This window comes from Bufo bufo, chromosome 6 (assembly GCF_905171765.1).
Source record: "Bufo bufo chromosome 6, aBufBuf1.1, whole genome shotgun sequence".
Taxonomy (NCBI): Eukaryota; Metazoa; Chordata; class Amphibia; order Anura; family Bufonidae; genus Bufo; species Bufo bufo.
The window spans coordinates 32,431,887-32,434,368 of NC_053394.1; the positions used below are offsets into that span (position 1 = coordinate 32,431,887).

At 49.1% G+C, this 2,482-nt stretch overlaps 1 protein-coding gene across 1 annotated transcript; it reads left to right on the forward strand.

Moving 5' to 3' along the window:
• Window positions 1-255: 255 nt before the first annotated feature.
• On the forward strand, window positions 256-1,183 carry MARVELD1 (MARVEL domain containing 1). The gene has a single exon (XM_040435524.1). The coding sequence runs from the start codon at window positions 459-461 to the stop codon at window positions 954-956; it is 498 nt and encodes a 165-aa protein (XP_040291458.1). The 5' UTR covers window positions 256-458; the 3' UTR covers window positions 957-1,183.
• The last annotated feature ends 1,299 nt before the right edge of the window (window positions 1,184-2,482 follow it).

A 2,482-nucleotide genomic window follows, 5' to 3' on the forward strand; every position in this document is an offset into this window, starting at 1 on the left:
TCCCTGCTGCATGTGGGGCTCAAACTCATTGTCTGTGGTGGTGACATATCAGCTTTATGTTCCTTTGAAATTAACCTTTCCTCCAAGTCCATGTGCATGCTCTGTAGTGGTGGATAATACCTCTGCTTGCTGTAATAGTTCTCAGCCCCTTGACATCCTCCTTTCAGGCAGAGGAATGCAGTGCACATTCACACACACACAGAGCTCTCTCTCTACAACCACCCTATCCAGATGTGGAAAACCAGGGGGAGTTCCATGCAGAGTGATGTCAGCAGAGGAAGGAGAGGCATTAGGTTACATGGTGGGACTGCCTACGCCCAACATCTGAACAAGCTGCACACCAGGCAGGGATCTGAAGAAACCATCACCCTCCTGCCTTGGCACACCGGGCACTGATTCTTCCACAACTTCTCCAGGGATTACAACAATCTTCTTCCATCATCTCCTCCCCAGCTGCAATGTGTGCCCAAGTGACCACCAGCAGCTCCCTGAGTGCCAACCAGACTTTCCTGAGAAGTTTCCCTGGGGTGCTGAGAGTTCTGCAACTGGTGGTGGGGGCTGCACTGTGGATCACCATCGCCTCCAGCTTCTACAGTGGAGGGATCCACTTCGTCTTGTTTGTGGCTGTCTTCTTCTGGCTCCTCACCCTGCTCTTGTATTTCGGCACCCTGCTGGACAAGCAGGACCTGGTGCCAATCCTAGGAGGCCAGCGCTGGCTGCTGACCAATCTGGTCTATGATGCCCTGGCCACCGTTTTGCACGTCGCTGCCACCGTGGTTATGGCCATCTCCACCGACGAGAGCTCCTACTGCACCTTTCATGGCTACCAGCACCGCTGCCCATACAATACCTACCTGACGGCCTCTATATTGGCAGGGGTGTGCAGCCTCCTGTATATGCTCACCACTCTGTACTTCTGCTACAGGAAGAGCAAAGGGGGGCAGAGCGTTATCTAGGGGGGCAGAGGACTGCAGCTGGGGGCACAGAGGGGTCCTGGGATGCAAAGAAAGGGACGATTTTGAAGAATGCTTTGGATGACTGATTTCTTGTATTACCCTTCTGTTTTGTTTTCTGTGTTGTATTTTAGAAACATTGTTACTTTTTGCTGGGTACTTTACATGATGGCTGTTACATTGTGCTGCCTTATGTCTGAATATACAAGTGCACAAGGAATGCTTCTTCTGGTCTGGTTTTGGGTTGGTTTTTACACAAAAGCACATTTTACAACCCCTTCCCCCCTGGGGTTTGTTCTTTGATGTTCTGCTGCTTTGGGACTTTTTTCTTTAACGCTGGGTTCAGACCTGAGCGTTCGCGATGGAGCGCTCTGTATGCGCGATTGTACCGGCGTTTACAATCGCGCATACAGAGACAAGCGAACGCCCATTGTCGCGCGTTCCCGAAAGTCTAAGTTCTAAAGAACTTTTTTGAGCGTCGGGCGTTTTACAGCGCGATCGTACGCGCTGTAAAACGCGCAAGTGTGAACTTAGGGTTAGGGTTCCTTCAGCGTACTTTCGCTTTCACATAAGTTTTTGGTCGTGTTATTCTGCACTTTTGCATTTTAAATAGTTTTATTTTTTTGTACCTGTGGTTTTTGGTGCATTTTTTTTTGCGTTAAGACATCTCCAGATGTTAGCATGGTAGGTTTTTATTCATTAGGGCTCATGCACACAAACGTGCCGTGTTTTGCAGTCCGCAAAACACGGATGCCGCCCGTGTGCCTTCCGCAATTTGCAGAACGGAAGGCCCATTATAGAAATGCCTATTCTTGTCCGCAAAACGGACAAGAATAGGACATGATCTATCATTTTTGCTGGGCCACGGAACGGAGCAACGGAGGCGGACAGCACACGGAGTGCTGTCTGCATCATTTGCAGCCCCATTGAAGTGAAAAAATGCGGCTTGGATGCGGAACCAAACCACGTTCGTGTGAATGCGCCCTTAGTTGGCATTTTTTGTCTTTCTGGCTCCTTTTCAAAAAAATATAGCCCGCTGGAATTGTTGGAATTTTTTTTTTCAGGTATTTTCACTCACTCGTGAAGAAATCGCTATGGGAGATACTGGAGGTCATTTAGGAAAGACCAGTTATGGATAGCCCTTCGCTGCCAGAGGATGCGTCCAATTTATGATGAGGCTCGTTCCTTCGTCATACATTAAGCACATCCTCTGGCAGTCCATGCGCCTAGACCAAAATCTACTCCAGTCCCCAGGTGTAAATGTAGTGAACTTGCTGCATCGGCCTGTCCCCCACCATGCCCCTGCCACTCCCCAGTGGCGAGGACTGCGTAGAAACGTCAGGGCAACAAAATGTCACACAGGCATATAAAAAGTCACAAACCAGGGTCTTGCTGATTTTTTTTAACCAAAAACCTGCATCAGCATTGTTACTTCATGCCCCCATTCTGTGCGGGAAAATTCCCCTCAAAAAGCTAGGGGCCTCGAATATGCCATTATTCTTGTGTTTTTACAGCCCCCCTACCCCAAC